The sequence below is a fragment of the Anser brachyrhynchus genome, assembly GCF_964034855.1.
Source record: "Anser brachyrhynchus genome assembly, chromosome: 7".
In the NCBI taxonomy this organism is placed as follows: Eukaryota; Metazoa; Chordata; class Aves; order Anseriformes; family Anatidae; genus Anser; species Anser brachyrhynchus.
The window spans coordinates 13,433,625-13,454,590 of record NC_137701.1 but is presented as its reverse complement, the minus strand read 5'-3'; the positions used below and the strand labels follow the sequence as shown (position 1 = coordinate 13,454,590).

General features: G+C 40.0%; 2 protein-coding genes across 2 annotated transcripts in view; one reads left to right on the top strand and one right to left on the bottom strand.

Annotated features, from left to right (window-relative positions):
• LOC308198288 (uncharacterized protein C21orf58) overlaps nt 1-20,966 on the top strand; it is a 115,296-nt gene that overhangs the window by 50,153 nt on the left and 44,177 nt on the right. The gene's annotated exons all lie outside the window — the stretch shown is intronic.
• The window catches only part of PCNT (pericentrin), a 100,391-nt gene that overhangs the window by 53,217 nt on the left and 26,208 nt on the right, over nt 1-20,966 (bottom strand). Inside the window, exons 17-24 of the mRNA XM_080600539.1 lie at nt 16,099-16,186; nt 14,860-15,076; nt 12,894-13,132; nt 11,287-11,762; nt 9,627-10,203; nt 8,405-8,638; nt 6,242-6,406; nt 2,514-2,660 (exon numbers count right to left, since the gene is read on the bottom strand). Of these exons, the coding sequence (XP_080456665.1) occupies nt 2,514-2,660; nt 6,242-6,406; nt 8,405-8,638; nt 9,627-10,203; nt 11,287-11,762; nt 12,894-13,132; nt 14,860-15,076; nt 16,099-16,186 (2,143 nt within the window). The remainder of the gene's footprint in view (nt 1-2,513; nt 2,661-6,241; nt 6,407-8,404; nt 8,639-9,626; nt 10,204-11,286; nt 11,763-12,893; nt 13,133-14,859; nt 15,077-16,098; nt 16,187-20,966) is intronic.

The following is a 20,966-nucleotide window of genomic DNA, read 5'->3' as shown; positions in this document are numbered from 1 at the left end:
CAACACCAATGGCATCCTGGGGTCTATCAGAAGGGGTGTGCTTAGTAGGCCGAGAGAGGTTCTCCTCCCCCTCTACTCTGCCATGGTGAGACCACATCTAGAATATTGCGTCCAGTCCTGGGCCCCTCAGTTCAAGAAGGACAGGGAACTGCTTGAGAGAGTCCAGCGCAGAGCCACAGAGATGATTAAGGGAGTGGAGCATCTCCCTTACGAGGAAAGGCTGAGGGAGCTGGGCCTCTTTGGCTTGCAGAAGAGGAGACTGAGGGGTGACCTCATTAACGATTATAAATATGTAAATGGCGAGTGTCAGGAGGATGAGGCCAGGCTCTTCTCGGTGACATCCAATGATAGGACAAGGGGCAATGGATGCAAGCTGGAATATAGGAGGTTCCGCTTAAATATGAGACAAAGCTTTTTTTTTTTTTTTTTTTTTTTTTAAAAAAAAAACGTTGAGGGTGACAGAACACTGGAACAGGCTGCCTGGGGGGTTGTGGAATCTCCTTCACTGGAGACTTTCAAAACCTGCCTGGACGCGTTCCTATGTGACCTGATTTAGGTATTTCTGCTCCAGCAGGGGGCTTGGACTAGATGATCTTTCAAGGTCCCTTCCAATCCCTAGCATTCTGTGACTCTCTGATCTTACCCTCCATTACTTTCTGTATAGTCACATAATCATCACCTGTTACGGAAACTTGCTTCCAAAATTACTAGAAATGGACAGCAGTGAGACAGGGAACAAGATAAAGGATATTGACTCTGTAGGTCTTAGCTAGCACAATTGTATGTTAATGAGCCCAAAGATAAGGAAGTAAAAGACTGTATGCATAGATAACGGGATCGGAAAGAACTGGCTTGACTGCTGAAGTCTGTCAAAGAAAGGAAGGGTCAGGAATTTAGCAGCAAGGAAGACTTCTGGCCTTCATCAAAAGAGCACCAGAGTACGCTGGACAACCACCCAAGGACTCCAGTACGCATGCGAATAGGAGCGGGAACCTACGTTAATGATTCTTCGGAGACCTGATGAATATGCAGGAGAGTTATGGGAAATGAAATTAACATGTATTTGTCCCACTAATATAAGCACACTGCCAGTAACCCTTAGTGTGTGTGTGTTAAGCAGAGCAATCCCCCACAGACCCGGCACCGTAATAAAGAATACCTGCCTAATAACTTTGGTTATAGAGTTTTCACTGTGTCAGCAGGAAGACTAAAATTGTATGCGTTTTTAAAGTTATTTTCTCATGCAGATTTTACTTCAATAGGCTGCCTCATTTGCATTCAGACTCAATGCGCACAAGCAGTACAAGAACTTGTAAAAACTTACCTTACTTTCAGATTGCTTTCATTGTTCATGCCTTAAAAACGCAAAGCAATATCCTAAGAATAAATTGACACTAGAACACAAACCTGAACAGCAATCTGATACAGTATAATTACTCAGCCACTTTTCTTCTTTCCTGTATAAGCTCTCTCTGTGAAAGAATTTTCTAGAAAGTGCCTTCTCTACCCATAATTCTTTCCAGATGACACCTTTATCCCACTAACAATATAAATAAGTATCTATACTGGTTTATACACACACCCCTAACTCCCAAATTTTGCTGCCAAACTGGTACTATTTTGTTACAAACTGTCTCAAAAGTAAACCAACAAATTAATCGAAATATCTATTTGGGACAGCACAGCAAGGAAAGAAAAGCGTTCTACTTCCCTACCAACTTTCTCACCTCTCATTAAATCTTGCATGAACAACAGGAAAACAGTAAGATTTTCACCTACTGTAAGAAATGCATTAATGTTACTCCTACCACTTCTCAGTTTTCCTGCTAGCTGTAAAAGTCTAACAGAACATTCCAATGCACCAAATTTACGTTTGGTCAAAGCCTTTTGAAATGCAAGAAGACATCAATATTTTCAAAACAGAAGATAATAACGAAGTAAAACTCAAAGCTATTATTTTAAATCACGGAAAACAATTTACATTTCTGTAAGTGTAAGACAAACACCCTTTTCATGCTGTTCCTCCATAGCTTAAGCTGAATCTAGGTTACCCAGAAAGCTTTTAGTTTTGCTTTATAGAATGCATAAGATTTTGCTTTGTTTGGCAAACGAATATTGTCTTTGCCACTTCTGGATCCATACTTTTCAGTTGCCTGTCTTATCTGCCTCAAATTATAGGTCAGTTGGTCTAACAAAAGCTAAAACACTATTTTCTAGGGGAAAAAAATGCGATAAAAACAAATGGCATCAGTACATAGACAAAATGCAAACATCCAACGTTCTCTTGTAAAAGGGCAGTTTTCAAGTTACTACCCAGTTTCGATTTCTACATGACTACCATAGCACTCCAGTTCAGACACAGAATCCATGATATGTTTTTTATACCTTGAAAACTAGCAATCACAAGAATTACGCACATAGTCTCTCTACATATATCTTGAGAAAGGTGAAAGCACTGCATTAAAATACAATCACGACAACCAAAATTTAGATTTAAAATATTTTCCACACACCTGGATAATTCTTGCTGCTTTTTCCTGTAGCTGTGCTGATAATGTGTCCTTCTCCTTCTGGCAAACAGCCAGTGCCTTCTCCCTCTCCTGAATTAACACCTGCACCTTCTCATGTAGTGATGCTGTTTTTTCAGCTTCAAATTCCTCCTGCATTAGTGACATATAATTTGAATTACAGAGAGAAATAAAAGAAAAGCAAACAAAAAGAGCCACACACAACAACACATTCCCCCTTTTTTGTTTAAATACACAAAGCCTTACTTCTCAGATTAATTAGAAGTAAATTACACAGTTAACACCCCATATCAACAAAATAACGCCAAAACTATTATTTTAATGACAAAACTATGATTTAAGACTAGTTAAATAAATTAACTACCTGAGTGCACTTCCTAAGACCTTTCTCATTTAAAATTGCTGAGATAGTAATGAGAAACAGAAAACTGATAGATGGAGACAGACAAAAGCCACTTTCATCAACTGCAAGTAATACAATATGCATAGCACTGAGTTCCACACAGGACAAGTGATTTTCAAGAACAAATTGTAAACTTACAAAGTGTATCTTGCCTACCTCAGAAGAATGTATCTACTCTAGGTATGACCCACTTGTGAATCAGCAAATAAGGGAGATGAAACAAGGCCCAGGGATCCCTTCATGAAGAGCCTAAAATGAACCCTGCAACAATCTGAACTGGGGAATGAGTTGTCATGATCACACTACAAAAAATATATGCAAGTTCACATCTGTGAACATCAATAAACTCCAGGGTGAAAGATGTTTTTTTTATATTATGATAAGTGAAGAAAACAGCCTTTTTTTTTCCTAAGGAATAAAATAAAATTCAGGGTATGAGTGAACATATGAGCAAAACCTGAGAAGTCACCTAAACAGCCCTAGATCCTTTGTAGAGGATGCTTACACTGAGCACAGATAAGCCATCCATCACCACCTGGCATGTTGCTTGATGACACTATAAGGTCTGCCATCCCAGGCAAGACCAAGACCAAGACTGGCATTCAAGCAATACCAACACAAACTCCTACCAGGAATCCACAAGGCAGAGCAAGGCAGAAGAGCCATGACCATCAAGATTACAGACTCAAACAGCAGAGTGCCTAGCTGTAGGCAAGACAGAAAACACAAAATCATAGAATCATTAAGGCTGAAAAAGACCTCCAAGATCATCTGGTCCAACCACCACCTTACTACCAACATCACCCGCTAAACCATGTCCCTAAGCACCATGTCCAACCTTTCCTTAAACGCCCCCAGGGATGGTGATGCCACTACCTCCCAGGCAACACATTCCAATGCCTGACTGCTCTTTCTGAGAAGAAATGTCTCCTCATTTCCAACCTAAATCTTCCCTGGCACAACTTCAGGCCATTCCCTCTAGTCCTAGCACTAGTTACCTGTGAGAAGAGGCTGATCCCCGGCTCCCCACAACTTCCTTTTAGGTAGTTTTAGAGAGCAATAAGGTCTACCCTGAGCCTCCTCCAGAATAAACAACCCCACCTCCCTCAGCCACTCCTCACAGGACTTGTGTTCCAGGCCCTTCACCAGCTTTGCAGCCCTTCTCTGGACACGTTCCAGGGCCTCAATATCCTTCTTGTAGTGAGGTGCCCAAAACTGAACACAGTACTCAAGGTGCAGCCTCACCAGAGCCAGGATTGTCCCTCACTAGGTCCTGCTGGCTGCACTATTCCTGATACAAGCCAGGATGCCATGGGCCTTCTTGGCCACCTGGGCACACTGCCCACTCATGTTCAGGCGAGCATCGATCAGCACCCTCAGGTGCTTTACCTTTGCACAGCTTTTGAGCCACTCTGCCCCAAGCCTGCAGCGCTACATGGGGTTGTTGTGGCCAAAGTGCAGGACCTGGCACTTAGCCATGTTGAACCTCACCCCATTGGCCTCTGCCCATCAACCCATCCTGTCAGTTCCCTCTGCAGGGCCTTCCTACCCTCCGGCAGATCAACACTTCCCCCCAACTTGGTGTCCTCTGCAAACTTACAGAGGGTGTGCTCATCCAAAACATCAATAAAGATATTAAAGAAGATGGGCCCCAATACCAACCCCTGGGGAACACCGCTGGGTGACAGGTTGCCAGCTGGATTTCACTCCGTTCACCACCACTCTCTGGGCCCGGCTGCCCAGCCACTTTTTAACCCAGCAAAGAGTGTACCTGTCCAAGCCATGGGCTGCCAGCTTCTCCAGGAGAATACTGGGGGAGACTAAGGGGTCTTGCTGAAGTCTACGTAGAACCAGGACAGTTGCTTGTCAAAGTCTCTCAAACAGTCTGCCTACTCTTCTTAGAAGCAATGCATCCGCTAATACAGAATGTAAGACTACAGAAGAAACTCTGAACGACTTAATGCACCAGATTTCTGTCAGATCTTCCATCAGTTTTCCTGCTTAGAGGGAAATAAGCAAGGAAACTGGCTTGCGCAAAGACAACCCCATAAACAAGCATGGGGAAAGTAGCAATGAAGGATCATTGTAAAAACCTGTAGCAGACTATAATGCAGCTCAGCCTGACATTGCAAAGAGATGCAGTCAGTCTGCAAGAGATGCAGTCAGGACAAGAAACTGGTCATCAGGGCAATCAACAAACCAAAACCAACTCAGAGTCCTGTGGTGAGTACAGCAATGGCCCTATCATGAGCAGCTTTTCAAGATACACTTACGTCCTCTGTTTCAAAAGATACTCCAGACACAAAGAGGTCAAAAATGAATCTAAGTGATAGGACCTTTCAGCAGGCCAGAGGCAGGAAGTTAAGAGGAATTATCTGCATGTCCACAACATCCAGTTCCAACTGTTTGTGCAACTCTCAGGAAGCATCCTACTTGAAGTTGAAGAGATGACAGATACAGTAAGGTTCTGTTGACATCTCCCAGGGAGACACAAATACGGAGGATGGTCGATCACCAAATATAGGTTATTTTTGCTCAACATGTGCTCAGCACAGTGATAACAGAGATGCATGCAAGCATTGCTCTTGGTGTTGGTGAGTTTCCCCCTCTCTTCTGAGGCACGATACATCTCCACTTATCTCATAACTGAGTATATGACACCTAACCAACCAACCAAGGCATTTGGCATGAGGCACAGAAGATGACAGGCAATTACTACATCATACACAGTGCCAAAAAGAGATAATTTTTAGATATTCTCATCAAGATGAAAGTTTGGAACCAAAATGATGAACCCAAGAAAGCAGAAAAGAAAAACAAATAAAATTCACATGCACAAAGTGTTCAGACATCGCACAGTTGACAAAAGCTTAGATAACTGAACATTTTTTGCTGTACATACACAAGTGCTGTAGACAAGGAAATACTTGGTCGAGAGTACAGTCTCTGCAGACACTAAGAAGAAAATCAAGTTTCAAGCAACAAAACGAACGTAAATCCACACAAGGACTATTTCTCAGAGCAAATACTTTGCACTGATTTTTTTTTTTTTTTTATCTAAAGGGCACGATTTCACAACCAATTCAGGATTAAATGAATCCTACGGTAAATACTGTAACTCCTTCACAGAACGCTGTATTATTTTTAGCACTGCTTTTCTAGTTCTAACATTGAGAAGCAAGGAAGAGAACTAGTTTGGATTGCCTTTTATATATAATACAGCTGAAATACAATAACATACTATTTGTTCATTTTCAAAAAAAGCAAGCTACCAGTACATTCTTTGAAGTTCATTTTAATTAGACCTTACCTTCAGCTGTGCAATTTGCTGCTCAAGGAGTACTTCTGACTGACACTTCAGAAGCTCAATCTCTTCCTGGAACTGAAGCTGTTGCTTCATTTTTACCTCCTCAAACTGAGACAGAAGAGCTGTCCTCACATTTTCTACTTCAGAGGCCGATGCAGAAGCATACATCTGCACACAAGGGAATAACAAAATATTTGAGCTAGTGTTATAATTAAGGAAGAAACAAAAATAAAAACAAACCATAAAGCCCAGACAAACTCTTAAGAGAATTTTCATAATAGTTGTCTCCAGACCTCAAAGCCATACAGAGGTGCTATCATCATGCTGACTATGGAAAAGCAAGTCGATAAAAATAGGTAAGAAGCAACAAAAATACTTAAGATACCAAACATCTCCTATATTCATGAGACCATCAAGTCAACCTAACAGACCCTACTTATTTTTTTTTCCTCAACAGACATATGCCTAAGAAAAAAAGACTAAAGTCAAAGAGACCTGATAGCAGCCTTCCAGTACCCAAAGGAGGCCTACAGGAAAGCAGGAGATGGACTCTATCACGGAATATGGTGATAGGAAAGGAGGGAACAGCTTTAGACCAAAAGAGGATAGGTTTAGATTAGATATAAGGAAGAAATTCTTCACTCAGAGAGCAGTGAGGCCCTGGCACAGGCAGCCCAGAGAAGCTGTGGATGCCCCAACCCTGGCAGTGCCCAAGGCCAGGCCAAATGGGGCTTTTGAGCAACCTGGTCTAGTGGGTGGTGTCCCTGCCCACAGTAGGGGAGTTGGAACTAGAGGTTCTTTAAGGTCCCTTCCAACCCAAAGCATTCTATGATTCCAAAAAGAAAAAGAGGAGGGAAAGAAATACACAGAGAGCACACTTGTTGCAAATAGGATTAATTGTTAGGTAGCTATATTTAATGCTTTTATGCCATGAGTGGCTATATTTCAAACAAGGTAGTCCATCAAAAATGTACAGAGGAAGTTTCCCCCCCACGCTTCCCAACTACACTCTCCAACAAGAGTCACTGTAGTCACTGGAATAGAGAGAAATCCTCTTTCTTGAATCAAGGGCTTAAGACATTTAGTAACGTCTTAAGAAAAGAACTTTCCACTTATGAACAAAACTAAATTCCCTGTCAGGCTTTTCTTCCAAAAGTAGAGAGTTTGAAATTCAATATTGCCAGATAGAACAGCTAACAGCTCTATAGTCTGACAATCCAAAAGAACATGAAGATCTGCTCAAACAAACAGCATTTTTGTGAGGTGCCCAAAGTAATAAAATAAGTGCCCCAGGGATTAGGGGTTACTTAACATACTACCCAGTTTTCAAATCAGTAAGTGAAAAAGCAAGTTATACTTGTTGTCTATAACACGCCTTCTATTGTTTGGTTACAGTTAGATAAAGTTTATCTCATTTGTGAATTCTCCCAATATACAAGTGTAATATATACTACATAAAAGTGAAAAGTCTTGATCACTCATGACTCCTTGCATCAACACATGTAACTGTATAACAGACTCAATAAATAAGAGAATTTTCCATTTCAGTGTTTAATAAAAACTTAGTTTATCAGATTTTTAGCCTTCATTGTGAAAGTAAACATCAAACTTATATATAAACATTTTCAACAAGAAATTGAAAAGCTTTAACAACAATACAGTTTGAAAATCTTCCTTGAGTAGACCTATTTGAAAAACATTACCAACTATAATTTCACTAAGAAAATAAATGAATGTTAGTAAAGCTGCTCACTAATATAAGCTTAAAGTGAGCAGTTACTTTCCACAAATAGTTAATAACCCAAATCATTATTTATTCATTTGTGATCAAATATGGAAGCTTTAAAATCTTGAATTCAAAAGGACAGGAATTCAAAAAAAAAAAAGCAAGTGCCCTCCTGCCCCAAAGGTAGAGAGGAAACACTATAAACAAGGAGTTAAATTAAAAAAATTAGGGCTAACATGCATATATGAACTATTAAGTTCTTTTTAGATAGAGCAAGGCTTAAAAATATTATTTTTGTCTCTTCTTACCTATTGACACTATTAGAAGAAAACCAAAAAAGCATCTAGGAATATTCCCTACGTTCTAAAATTAATAAAACTGAATTTACTCAGTGTGAATGAATGGCTTATTTTGGGTTTAGGTATTTGCAATACTCTGACCTCTTGTTCATGTTCATGTTGTGCTTTTAGTTTCCCCAGTTCTTTCTCCAACTCCCTGGAGTATTCCTCCTTATGTTTCTTAATTTCTGCCTCATGAAGATCCTGAAGTTCTTGCAGTGCTTTTCTGTGTTTTTCTTCCATACGCACTACTTCCTCACGTAATATATCCAGGGCTAGATCTTTTTCTTCTTCCAACAAACATCTTTGATTTTGAAGAGCTGTTTTCAAATCATTCTGTATACGCATTAATTTAAAAAAGGGTAAAAAAAAAAGGGTAAATAAAAAGGGTATAAAAGTACAAATATTTTTGTAACCCATTTGGAAAGTGCATGTCCTTCTGTATCAAAGTTTAAGTAAACATGATCAACATTGCCTCATGAATGAGAAGTATACACACACATGCACATACTCTATATCACTGAAATGGGTTTATTTTTTCCATCTCTAACAGTTCTGTGAGTCCCCTGCTTTTTCTGGACATGGTGAGAGAAGTCAAAAAATAACACTAAAACCACAACAACAAACATTACAGCTATCTGGAGGATCCTCAAGTATCAGCTATGAAATAACAGCCTTCCTAACTCTCTGACTTGGAAAAATTTTGGTATCATTTTTTACATACCCAAATTCTAAAAGATCTCAGACCTCTGTCCATACTCTCTTGTGCTATGTACTCCACCTGTTAAGGGCCTTAAGACAAGGCACACTCTCTCACCACCTATTCCCCAAATCCCATCTAGGACTCAGAGTACCTTTCCTCTATTCTTCCCCTCAAGTCTGTACCACTAAGGAGGACCTTTCAATTCACAAAGATGGACCCTAACCTACAGAAATACATTTACTCAATACCAATCAGTTCTAAAGAATGACACGGTAATTCTGCTAGACAAAGAAACTCCAAGCCACAAAGCAGAGACCCTGCAATTGGAAATTATGTTAAACTTTTATCTCATGTATATTCTCCATACACTGAGATAGAAAACTCATTAGTCTGAGTGTTTGGGGAAGGGATGACAGACTTTTTCATCTTCGGTTTCCTACTTCAACTCACAGTACGACCATGCAAGTTTTAGTGCTGGCACAGAGAAGCCTGTAGAAAATACACCCAAAGAACATGGGTAAAAGGTGATCCCACACATTTCAACATCTTCTCACACTTAGGCAGGCTTAAAAACATAATATGAAATTTCACCTTCTATGCTAAGTTTTCTTTCTGACTCACCTTATGAAATTCTTCTGCTTCCATAGCCATAATTTTAAGTTTTTCCATATGCACAGTAGCTAGCTCAATTTTCAAATTGTTTTGTGCAAGCTGAAGTTCCTCAGCATACTTTAATTTCAACATCTCTATCTCTTGAGCCAAGTGTGCTTGATCCATTTTGTCCTTTTCACGGAACTGTTCTGTGTGATGCAGCTGTAGCTTCTCAAGAACCTGCCTGTGTTCATCTCTTATATTCTGAATTTCTGACAGGTAGGATGACTCCAAGGAATCCAGGTTTGATAAGTGTTTAGCCTCCAGTTCATCAATTTGTGCTTGATGTTTTGTCTGCAGTTCAGCAACAGAAGCTTCAATCTGAATCTGCTGTTTACTTTCTAGTGTAGATTTAAGCATCTCAATTTCAGCTTGGTGCTTTGTCTGAAACTCAGTTGTAAGAGACAAAATTTGCTCCTTATGCTTTTCCTGTAACTGCTGACTTTGGAGTTCTAGCTCATCAACATGTTTCTTCTTCAGCTCTTGGAGAAGAATCTCTTGCTCAGTAGTGAATTTCTGAGTCATAGCTTTGTGTTCCTCCATAAATCTAAATTATTTCCAATAAAGTTCAAAGAATATTGTCAAAAAGGCACTTTTTGTTGAAATAATAAATAACAAAGAGGTAGGCCTTATTTAGCCTCCATACCTTCAGCTTTATGTTTCTAATACATAGCTAATTCAAAGCAAACCACAACGATGATTTCATAGCCACATAATTAATGTTTTAGGCAATGTAAGTTGGTCATATCTGGTTATTATTAGCTAGACTGGCACCCCTATTAAATTCCTACTAATACAGAGTAACACGCAAACCTTGTTCTCTCAGTCTCATTTAAAGCCCACCGATGGGGTAGTACAGGAAATTAACACTGACAAAGAGCCCACAAAAGATGAATTTCAAAACCAGTTTGAGCAAATATTGCCATACGAGAGCATCTAGGAAACAGTACATACATTTCAAGTGTGTGCCTTATTACTGTTTACTTGCAGACAACATCTCTAAATGTATGAGGTTTAGACTAAGACTTAAAACCACTGTGGAAGCATATGAGGGAAACAGGGGCTTCTCCAAATTAATCTCAGCTTTCTGAGGTCTACTTAAAAGCTTGATGCAGAAGATTTAATATCTTAAATGCTGCAATTTGCAGTAATCATTAATTATAGTATCAACCATCAACCTCAGCATTCAGTGGATAACAGAAGCTTCATTTACTGGGGAAGACTTGCTCAAATTCATTTGAATAGTTTGAACGACCTTGAAAACATTTCAAGAATTTTCCCATTTATATGTCCTGAATGTTTCCTTTCCTCCACGACTAATATATGATTTTCATCTGCACAGTATATTCTTAAATGAAATGAAATGTAACAGTCAGAACTAGACCAGATTTGCTAGACTAGATTTAACGCATTTACTTGAAGTACAATTCTATAGAAACTGTAATGGACAGCATTACTGTTCCTTGATAATGTAAGCTTTACATATGTAAGTAATCTGGTGCCATCAAGTGACAAACCTACATCACTGTCACTTACTAGATTTAAAATAAGAAAACAATATCTGAATGAGAGACTAATCATTCCTAATGAGCATTGAGCATTTCCTTGAGCATTTTCACTTAAGACTTACTTGTTTTGTGCTTCCATAAGTTTCAGTGCACATTCTTCCTGCAGACAAAGCATGGCCTTTTCCATTTCTTCTCCCATGAGCACTCTGGCTGCCTGCAGATCACTCTCATATTGTTCCTGAGATTTGTGTGTAGCCTGTGCACTTGCAAGGCTGTCCTCCAGTTGTTGCAAGTTGTTTTGTTGCTCTTTTACTAACTTTTCTAATTCTACAATTCTGGCAGCTTGGTAATCTTGGAGCCGATTCATTTCTGCTTCACGAACTTCAAATTCCTTTTGCAAATTCTGTTTCTCACATTCCAATCTATTTTGCAGTTCTAAACGCAACAATGATAATTTCTCTTCTGCTTGGATTCTCTGGTCCTCACTTTCGTGTTTCCATTTATTCTCTTTTTCTTTGTACATAGTCTCTATTTTCTGGATTTCTTCTCTGGCTTCTCTTAATTCATTCTTGTGATTCTCAGCAATTTTATATTTTACCTGTGAACACATTTATTAAAATTGCATAAAATAACAGAACGCAACTGAAGTGTCTGCAGTAAACACTCCCAGGCATTTAATGTCTTGGAGAGATTCGATCCTTGCAGACAAGTCACCCTTCCAAACAAAAGAAAGGCTGAAATGAATTCAAATACCTATACATTGACAACTCTCTTCTACAACTACCTGAAAGGAGGTTGTAGTGAGGAGAGTGTCAGTTTCTTTTCTCAATTGACAAGTGACAGGACAGGAAGTGTTCTCAAATTGTGTCAGAGGAGATTTAGACCGGACATTAGGAAAAATTTCTTCACAGGGAGAGTGGTTAAGAATTGCATGGGCTGCCCAGGGAAGTGGTAGAGTCTCCATCCCTGAAGATATTTAAGAGAAGTGTGGGCATGGCACTGAGGGTTCAGTGATGGGACTCAGTAGGTCAGGATGACAGACGGACTTGATCTCGAAGTTCTTTCCCAACCTAACTGATTCTATGATTCTCAGCTCAAGGGCTTTGATGATGATAATAAAGAGCCACACCAGAATAAAATGAAAACAGAAATCTGTTGTCCTATTCTTTCTTCTTCCCCAAGAACTGCTCTTAAAAAAAAATCTGATTGTTTGCTTCAGAAGACAGTCCTATCAAAACCAGAAAATGCTTTGGGGTGACATATTCAGCAGAAGGGCGTTTTCTATCTGCCACGTTGCTTTCTGCTCAATTCTCCATTACTGCGTGACACAACAGTATGAAAGTGCATGACCTTACTTAGAAATACAAGATGCTGCTCCACAGGATGAACTTAAGTACTTGCCTGTATTAGAAGCAGTGTACATATGCTTGACCCACATTAATGAAAATGGTGGATTGGACCAACCCTTGAAACATTTGTCCTCTCACACTGTCTGTGCTCTTAAACGCTTAGTCCCCTTGCAGATTAACTTTTCTTCAAAGCTAATGTGCTCTGAACTTCAGACTTGCATTCCAATATCGAAGTGTATCCATGCAACTCTATTTAAACCTGAAGCCAACATCACCAACTAGACACATTTTAAAATAAGTGCCACATGTACTTCTCCTGGCCTTCCTAGCAGACCTGCACTTACCCAACTCTATACAAACAGCCCTGTAACTTGGATTACCTGTTCCATTTCCTTTTTCAGATGCTTTTCATTCTGCACTGAAAAATCTTTTTGTTTAGCAATCTCTTCCTTTAAACACTTTATTTCATCTGAAAGCTCTGCAATATGCTGTTTCTCAGAGTGGAGGAGAGAAAGCTTGACTTTGTGCTCTTCCTCCAGCACAGACACTCGTGTGGCCACCTCCATTTCAACTTGACGTGCTGCATCTTGAGCACTCTGTAGGCGTAATTTGGTGATTTCTGTCAGAAAAAAAATACAAAAAAACCAAAAACAAACAAAAAAAAACACTGAAATGACTTTCTAGAATTTATTTAACAGGTCACAGTAATGCACAGCAATAAAGCTGAATGTTGTCAGGTATGCAGTTCACCAGTAGTCATACTAATTACAGGCAAACAAGAATCACTTATCAAAAATGATTTTGTAGTCTGCTTTGCTTTATCATCACCTTTGAAATTTGTCAGTATCAACACACATGAAACCTGTGGCAGGACATCCCTGCTAACAGCACAGCCATGAGTTGATTTTCTTTTTAGACATTATAATGGCCGATTTATGGAAGTTTTATCTCCTCTTTCACATACAGAATTCATGTAAAGAATTTCTCCAAAAAGTCAATTGGAGAAAACTCTAAACATCCTAATTTAGCAGTTTTGATACATTATCTACTAGTTGAAAAAACAAACAAACAAAAAACAATTGAACATAAGTAGTATGGCTGAAAATTTAAGAAGTTGCACCGATCTTTTTAACCAACGTACAGTGGAATATAGCTATGTAACACACAACTATAACTAACTGTGAGTTATGGATGAGTTAAAACGTGTGTAATATTGTGCTCTCAGAAAGAGGTTGCAAATACAAGAACTGCCATGATCCCTTATCTGCACCTCAACAATACGTGCATTTCCTATTGAATACAAGCCAGCATATTTATCTAAATTACAAGATTGCATTTTGCAAGACAAGCAGCAACTGTTAAGAAATTAATGAGACTTCCTATGTGGCTAGTTTCATGTAAACTTAGCCATAAGAAGAACTTTATCCTGAATTCTACAGCAGAAGTTACCCATTGTAAATTCTGCTCTCCATAAATACTTTCCTCTTTGTTCCCAAATTCATTCCAATACATATACCAACTATTGGAAAATGTGGGAGGAAAATAATACTGAAGTTAAATGAACAGAGGGCTATCAAATCCACAAAATGAACACTGGCAAAAGAGGTGTGGAACAAAGAACATAAGCTGGCGTACTCTGTAGAGTACGCTCTCTGTGGACTGAGAAATGTCCTACTTCACCTAAACACAACAAATATTTAACATGTCTGACAGACGATATTTATTTGAAATTTTTCGTGTTAATTCACAAATTGACATCGACCTTCTAGACATCAAGAATGCAAACTTAATTAACTCCTTCTAGCAACTACTCCTCAGTTGCAGTAGGTTTTTACCACAGAATAAGCAACTTCAGGTCACCACATCTTTGAATGGAACCTTTTTCATTTAGGTAATTAGTCTCCTAGACTGTCTAGCTGTATTATGTCTGAGGTCATGTAAGACAATGTCATAAGCTTTGTGGATGTGACAGAGTGCTGTCATCTGCTGCCTCCACCAATGAGACCTATTATCATCATAGAATATCCCGAGTTGGAAGGGACCCACAAGGATCATCAAGTCCAACTCGTGGCACCACACAGGTCTACCCCAAAATTCAGACCATATGACTTGGCACAGTCCAAACACTTCTTAAAGCCCGACAGGCCTGGTGCCATGAACAATTCAACATAACCATAAAAGTCAAAAGCAAAGTGCTCAACACTAGGAATTAACAAGCGTTAAGTGTTCTTTATATATATAAAAAGAAAGGTTAATTTCATCAGATAACCTTTAAATATTTAAAGAAAAGCATAAGCCACACAAGCAGCTTACCATTTTACCTCCCAGTTTGTCAGTTTATCTTACCTTTTATATGTTCATCTGAAAGCCTAGCACGGAGCTGCTCAAGTTCCAAACAATGCTTTCTTTTCATTTCCTCTATTTCTACTATGTATTTGCCTGACAGATCCTTCTTCATTTTCATTAGGTCCTCTTTATATTGAAGTGCAAGGGAAGACCTTAAGGAATCTAATTCATGTTTGTGCTGTTCTTTAAGTTGTACCTGCAAACAGGCAAGTTCTTCCTATATAAAAAAATGGATTAAGAAGACATCTTCAGCTTTGCGTTGAGGAAACTATGCCAAGATTCTTTCAAGGGGAACAATAAATTAATTCCACTATGAAGCGTGTGCTTGACATTTATCTATCTGGCTTACAAAAACCCTGCTGATTTGCTCCTGCCACTTCAACTGCTACTAGTGCAACAGAATCCCTCAAGGTATATATGCTCTGGAATCACGCGACAAGTCAGAGCAGAGTTTCGGAGCCGTTTGATAGTATAATAGAGAAGAAGGTCCCACAAGCATCTGGGTGGAAAAACCATCAACGCTCAACACTGAGGAGACCCCCCTCCTTCCCCATGCACAGAGCCTAGACATCAATCTGTGAATGCAGTTTCACACTCAGCTAGGAAACAAATTACAGCAATTTAGAAAAAAATGATATGTACTTCTCATTTGTTTTAGAACTGAGATTTTGTGTATGTTACTAAAGAAACTGAGCTCATGCTGTCTGGAGAATGTCTTGTTTCCTCACTAAAAATATTACTATTTTTAAAGCTAATTTAGAAATAAAATCTTAAAATGAAAAAAAGATTAAAAAAACAACTTTGGGAACTGTTAGACAACTTCAATTAAATTGAACAAAACTTTTATCATAAAATTACAAGGGACATGAAAATAGATGTATACATAAAAGAAGCCGAATTAGTGTCTCCACTTAAGAAAACAGAGCGATGAAAAGCACAATCACTACAGAAGCTATAGAAAAAAATGCAGTGAAATCTGTACTTGTGTGGAAGAGATTTGACAAGAACTCTGTCCTTATTATGAACAGGATAATCCAAACAAAAGACACACAGAACCTCACATTTGATCTATTCTAACTTGGGAATTATTTAAAACTGATGATTTAATACACGTTTGGCAAAAATAATTAAGCCATAATAAATTTCTCAAATATAATTAACTTTGTCTTAGTACCTGGGAATTGGACATCAATTTTCATACAGATCATTTATGGACTAGAAGAACTTCAGAAATACTACCTTATGCTGCTCCACCTGTTGATTTAGCTGATGAAGATAAAGATCTCTTCTCTCTTTCTCATCGGTCTCTCCAAAAACTGTGACAGAACTGAGAAGAGAAAAAGAGTTTTAAAGTTTAAGATCATATCACGTGTCACAAATTAGGTTAAACGAACTTGCTGACTTACAATATGGTATTGAAAGTAGGCAAAGAGCAACTGTAATAGCTACACGGAAAAGTATCCTCCACGTTCATAGAATCATAGAGTGGTTTGGGTGGGAAGGGACATTAAAGATCATGTAATTCCATAACCCCCCCCGCCATGGACAGAGGCAACTTCCGCTAGACTGGGTTGCTTAAGGTCCCATCCAACCCAGCCTTGACCACTTCCAGGGATGGGCCATCCACACCTTCTCTGGGCAATGTGTTCCAGTTCCTCACCACCCTCAGAGTAAAGAACTTCTTCCTTATGTCTAATCTAAATCTACCCCCTTATAGTTTAAAGCCATTCCCTGTTATCCTATCATTATGCTCCCTGACAAAGAGGCTCACTCCTGCTTTTCTATAGACACCCGTTTAGGCACTGAAAGGCCGCTATAAGGTGGCCTCTACCGGACTCCCTCCAACAGGTCCATGTCCTTCTTGTGCTGGGAGCCCCAGTCACCTCCTTATTTTCCATGTGCCTTAGCATAGTTTCCCAGAGGATCTGCTCTGTGATTTTGCTGGGAAGAAGAGGTGAGACTGACTGGCCTGTAGTTCTTCTGGTCTTTCTTCTTCCCTTTTGGAAAATAGGGGGTTATGTTTCCCCTCCTCCAGTCAGCAAGAACTTCACCAGACTGCCACGACTTCTCATATATGATGGACTGTGGCTTAGAAACTTCATCTACCAGTTCCCCCACAACCCACAGATGCCTCTCTCAGGTCCCACGGGCTTGTACACCTTCAGGTTCCTTCAATGGTCTCAGACCGGATCTTCTCCTACAGTGGATGGTTCTTCATTCTCCCGGTCCTTGCCTTTGCCTTCTGGGACTTGATTTGTGGGGCTAAAACTCTTGCTGGTGAACACTGAGGCAAAGCCATTGAGTACCTCAGCCTTCTCCATATCTCGGGTGACCAGGTCTCCCGTTTCCTTCCAGAAAGGGCCCACAAATTCCCTCGTCTTCCTTTTATCACTGATGTACCTATAGAAGCCTTTCTTGTTGCCCTTGATGTCCCTGGACAAATTTAATTTTAAGAGGGCTTTGGCTTTCCTAACCAGCATCCCTGGCTGCTTGGACGATTTCTCTGTTTTCCTCTCAGCTTATCTGTCCTTGCTTCCACCCTCTGTAGGCCTCCTTTTTCTGCTTGAGCTTGGCCAGGAGCTCCTTGTTCATCCATGCAGGCCTCCTGGCATTTTTGCCTGACTCCCTCTTTGTTGGGATGCATTACTCCTGAGCTTGGAGGAGGTGATCCTTGAATATTAACCAGCTTTCTTGGGCCCCTCTTCCCTCCAAGGCTTTCTCCCATGGTACTCTACCAAGCAGCTCTCTGAAGAGGCCAAAGTCTGCTCAGCTAAAGTCCAGGGTAGCAAGTTTGCTGTGTTTCCCCCTCACTGTCCTCAGGACCCTAAACTGCACCATTTCACAGTTGCTGCAGCCAAGGCTGCCCTTGAGCTTCACTTTCCCCACCAGCCCTTCCTTGCTGGTGAGAACGAGGTCTAGCATAGCACTGTCATCTGACACCCTTTTCAGAAGCTGAAAGCACAGATTTTCAAGTGGTACACGTTAGGTCATCCCTTCAAGGAGATAATTCTCTTTTGATGGGATTTTCTAACCTGTATGAAAATGGCAATGAAGAAGCAGTGGATGTAGATGTAAAATCTCCAGTTTTCTCTGAAAGTACCTATTCTGTTGACGACGATGAACACGTTACCGAGAAGAAGATTTTGGTAAGTGATATTTCATGCCTTGATTTCATGGTATTTACACAAGACTGCTCAGCTCTGTTCCCATCCTAAATCATTGCTGGGCGATTGGCTCGAAGTAGTGGGAAATTAAACACCAAGAGGGGTATGAATAGCTTTCTGTATGTACCGTCGTTAGAACCTCTCTCACTGTCAGATACTGGAGCAAACTCTGGGCTGTATGTAAAGATTGTTTGCCACAGCTTTGAATAAGTGAAAATGCCTTCCAAATACTAAAACTGAAGAATAGGCTGCTTACAGCAGGCTTAGTGTCCCACACGTCTTTATGCTGCTGGTCTGGTACCAGTAAAAATCTGGATTGCTCTTGTGTTCTCTGAAGACTTCTTGAGAGGACTTTGCAAATCCTGGTACTTTTGCAGCGGGATTCCGTGGAAGTAACTGATTGGCAACTTTGTGGTAGAGAGTTAGAAGAGACTGTTTCAAAATAGCAGAAGAAAGGTTTTTCTTGGTAATGGGAGTTTTTATGTACTTGTTTCTGTATCCTTTCACAGGAAGATAGTCTACTTCAAAAAATTAATTTTATTCATTTTATTCTCAATTTTTATGCCTTGCTTTTGAAGGAAAATTAATTACAAACACATAAAATGCCCCATTCTCCTATCTCCAACATGTGCCTCATGCCCCTTCCCATGGGCTGAGCTAGCAGCCCTGTAACTGAAGGCGTTTGCTTTGGCTCAGTTTGGGACACTCTTTCAGTGGAAAACTCTTCACCAAGGGTTAAGCTTTGATCACTTCATCAAACTAGTGTTGAGTTTCTGCACAGCTGTCCCAATTGGTAGATCCCAAACAGATGAAATGTGTGATGTTGCAGCATGTGATGGGCACAGAAGAGGAAGTGGTGCGGAACCGTCTCTAGTGGCAGTTACATTGGGTTAAATGCACTGTTAACTTGCGGTTTTATTGAAAAGGTGAAGTTTAGGGAATGTCCTCCTGCAGAGTTCAGCTTCTCTCGGACACAGACAACTTAAATTGACTGGCTCTGATAGAGGCCAGAGGATTTGGGCTGGTTTGGGTTTGTTGGTTCCATGAAAGTTAGCATGGCTCTTAGCGTGGTGGTGCAGAGGGCCCTTCCTGACAGAGGTTCCCCTTCAGTGTTAACGTCAGGCTGGTTGGATGCTGCTTGAACGGTGATTAAAGTTTGTATATTGTAACTTTATATTAAACTTTTAACCCTTTTTGATTTGAAAAGGAAAAATCTGGATGCTGACACAACAGTGGATGTTGTGTGTGATTTCAGTTTGGCTTTTGGGGAGCCTCATTGCGAGGTGTCCTTAATCTTAAGTCCACTGTTATACCCCCATAGACAGACTGAACAGATTTCAGCAGAGGCTTATCATTTCTCCTCAATTACCATAGTTTATATTTGAAATTGCCCAGTAGTGAAATATCTTTTCATGCTGCAGAAAGAGAGTTTTGTTCTACTTGCAAGTTGTAAAATGTATGTAATGTTCCTATTTCTTCCATTTTGCTACAGAAGAAAAGTATCTAGAGGGAAATTATTTACAGTATTCCTCAGAATGACACGTCAGCTTAGACTAAACGCGAATGCTTCTCTTTCAAAGACTCTTTTGTTTCTTAAGGCTACTGAAAGAGAAAAATGTAGACAATGGTTTTCAAGGAGTACTGGTGCTGCATTTGTCATCATATTTGCTGCCTCTAACTCTTTGAAGGAGTAGGCATTTACTCAAGTCAGCACTAGTAACAAAGGTGCTATAAATAGAGACAGCTCAACAGCTGGATTCAGAACACTAAGTTAATGTGAATAAATAAAATATTTTTTTATTTTCAAGCAGATGAAAGAAGCGGATAATCTAACCCCGTCTGATTTGCAAGATGACATAAGATCAAGAGTATCTGCCACAGACGTGATGAGCAATGAATATGGCAGCAGTAAGTTCAACTTTGTTTGTAGATTCCTTTCACTTTTTTGATAGCTTCGGGAAAAAACTATTCTAACATTGCCACTTTCCCCAATTTTCTTTTACTGTGCATCTTTTATTTGCTATCTGTGCCTTTCTTAGTTGGTTCAGAAGGTAGTCACGCTAGTGAAAGTCTACTTTTCCTTCTTCGTCCCTTTTCATACTGGGTAGGAGACATGGAGTTTTATTGAATCTTAACTTAAAATCATCATCATCATCGTTCCTGGTGCTAAAGGTGACTTATAACCTTTTACTTGTTTAAGTTGGTTCAGGTCAACCTCTTACAAGATTTCAATCAACTAACCATACATTTATGCTAGCAGAAGGAATCTGTTACTTGCAAGCACTTATGCTGGTTTCAAGTTCTCTTCAGCTTTCTAACACCTGGGGGCTGTCTCTTTCTCTAGGTACCAGCTCAGATTTGCTTAAATAGTGGAAAATTACACACTGAGAGGCGTATGTACATCTGCTTGGTCTTCCTGGTTCAGTAGCCTGCAGCAGACTCCTACTATGCCACTCTTGCCCCTGCCCTCCCTTTAGTACTGACCCATAAGCTCTGTCAGCTCCTCATCCACCTCCAGGCAGAGCTCCATGCACTCCAGCTGCTCACTGACATAGAGGAGGACACCCCCTCATCTCCTCTGCCTGTCCTTCCTAAAGGACCTGTATCCTTCCATTTTAACACTCCAGTCATGGAAATCGTCCAACCGTTTCTCTGTAATGCCAGTGAGTTCATAGCCCTGCAGGTGTGTGCACATCTGTAACTTTTCTTGTTTATTTCCCATGCAACATGCGTTTGCATAAAGACATTTAAGCTGGGCCCCTGATGAAGCTGATTTACTGGCAGTAGCAGCTGGAATTCCTTTGTGCTGCTCTTCAGTTGCTCTCCTGCTGACCCATGACTTTTCTCTAGGCTCTGGTCATCTATCACTGACGCCACTCCTCCAGTTGGGAGGAGTGGGATGGATTGAGATTCCCTTACCCTGTAAACTTAAAGTTTAAAGGC